The sequence below is a fragment of the Drosophila mauritiana genome, unplaced genomic scaffold, assembly GCF_004382145.1.
Source record: "Drosophila mauritiana strain mau12 unplaced genomic scaffold, ASM438214v1 Y_41, whole genome shotgun sequence".
In the NCBI taxonomy this organism is placed as follows: Eukaryota; Metazoa; Arthropoda; class Insecta; order Diptera; family Drosophilidae; genus Drosophila; species Drosophila mauritiana.
Window position 1 is genome coordinate 35,137 of NW_022881586.1, and position 1,980 is coordinate 37,116.

Here is a 1,980-nt window from a genome sequence, read left to right on the forward strand (position 1 = left end):
AGGTCCGCCCGGGCAGAGATCCGCAGTACCCGGGTAAGGCTAACTAGACCGGGCGGACGCCACTTGCCCGGACTCTCCGTCATCGACTGGGCTAGTTATTACACGGGCCCCCAGCCTGTCAGACCTTCGGCACGGGTCGAATAACACCTTAGTCCGGCCCGGAGGTGTGGAAATTTTTGAGAGTTACCAGCTCCAGCCCAACTACGATTAGCTAGTACTCTTAGCAGAGACATGACCTAACTAATTTGATTGATAATGATTTTTGAATGATATAATAAAAACCATTTTCTGTAAAAAAAATAATCGGTATTTTGATCAGAATTTTTTGAAATGATAAAAATTCAGAATGTTATGTATAGTTGATGAAAGATCTAATATTTTGTTATTACTAGACTAAGAAAAATTTGAAAAAATATTAATAAATAAATTGTATTTTATTTAATATAACTGAGTTATACGTTTATTAATGAATTTAATATTAAACATTTTCCTTTGGATACTATTTATAAAATAATATAAAAACGCTGTGCTTGCCGCCATTCAGTACTCGGCCGATTAAGGGTTACGGCCCAACTGACACATAGATGTCATTATGGCATAGTCATTTCGCACTGTACTTTTTATTATTTTTCATACGAGTGAACTCGTCGAGCCCGTGATTAACTAGATTTTTCCTATGGAAAAAATAGCAAATCACAGTAAAATCTTGTAGCCAGAACAACAGCAGCTGGATCAGTTGGTTCCTCGGGATCAAGGGCAACGAGTACCTCTGCCGCGTGCCCATCGACTACATTCAGGAGACGTTCAACCAGATGGGCCTGGAGTACTTCACCGAGACACTGCAAGTGATACTGAATCCGGGGTTCGACAGTTCCTTGGACTGGGTCTTCGGCGATGAGGAGAAGTGGTACGGCATGATCCACGCCCGATACATCATTTCGGAGCGAGGGGTGGATAATATGCACCAAAAGTATGAGAGAGAGGACTTCGAAGTGTGTCCAAAGCTCTCCTGTAGGCAGAAAGCCCTGCCTGTGGGCCCCAGCGACGTGTGGGTCAAGTCCAACGTGAAGATCTTCTGCCCTCGCTGTAACGATACACAGCCGCACCAAAGACACTAGAATAATTAGATGCGTAACACCATACGATTTTTTGGCAAGCGATTTTTTGGACGTGGCTCTAGAGGTGGCTCCAGGCTCTCTCGAGTTTTTGTTCGAGAGAGAAAGAGCGGAGAGCGCTACAGCAAACAGCTCTTTTCTTCGCATACAGTGACAGCAGACGACTGTATGTGTGCACACGTATGCTTATGCATTGTAAACTTTACAAAATATGCCCTTCACCTTAGAAGTTCGTTGACTTTAAATCTATTTTATTTTTTATCAATTGGCACCATTTGAAAAATTCTTGTTTTGCATTGCCTTAACGTTATTATTATTTAAATAAATCTTAGAAATTGTAATAACCGAATCTATGGCACTATGCAGCCACTTTTTTGGTGAAGGCCAAATTTGCTCTCTTTCCGCTCGCTTACGCTGGGAGCGTAAGAAATCTAAAAATAGAATTTGCTTGCTTGTGTGAGTAAAAACAAGAGGCGAGAACGCGTATATGTGTGCGTGTTGTGCTAGAAGACGATTTTCGGGCCGAAATCAATTCTGATCGAAGAAATGAATTTACATATTTGGAGTATTTCGTAGCAATATGATGAAATAAAATAATAATTAATTATTATCGAATTAGCTACCCTCTACATATCTATATTTATGTTGATAATTAATTATGTGTAATATATATACTACTTTTATTTGTGCACTTGATGTTCAACAATAAACTTTTTTATACACATTTGTTCTTTATTATTTTTAAAAATATTTCAAAATCTTTAATGTGTATTTTACAAATATTAAAAAAAGATCAGAAGGTACCTTTAGTTTTCCGAAGTATTAAAAATTTAAGTAATAAAAATATATAAAATAAATAAAAATT

The 1,980-nt window shown here is 38.1% G+C and overlaps 1 protein-coding gene across 1 annotated transcript; it reads left to right on the top strand.

The window, feature by feature from the left end:
• Positions 1–722: 722 nt before the first annotated feature.
• LOC117150189 (stellate orphon protein at 12D-like) lies at positions 723–1,118 on the top strand (the record flags this gene model as incomplete). The annotated part of the gene is made up of 1 exon (XM_033316972.1): positions 723–1,118. A coding segment is annotated over one exon (396 nt), but the record flags the coding sequence as incomplete, so codon positions are not given.
• Positions 1,119–1,980: the final 862 nt, after the last annotated feature.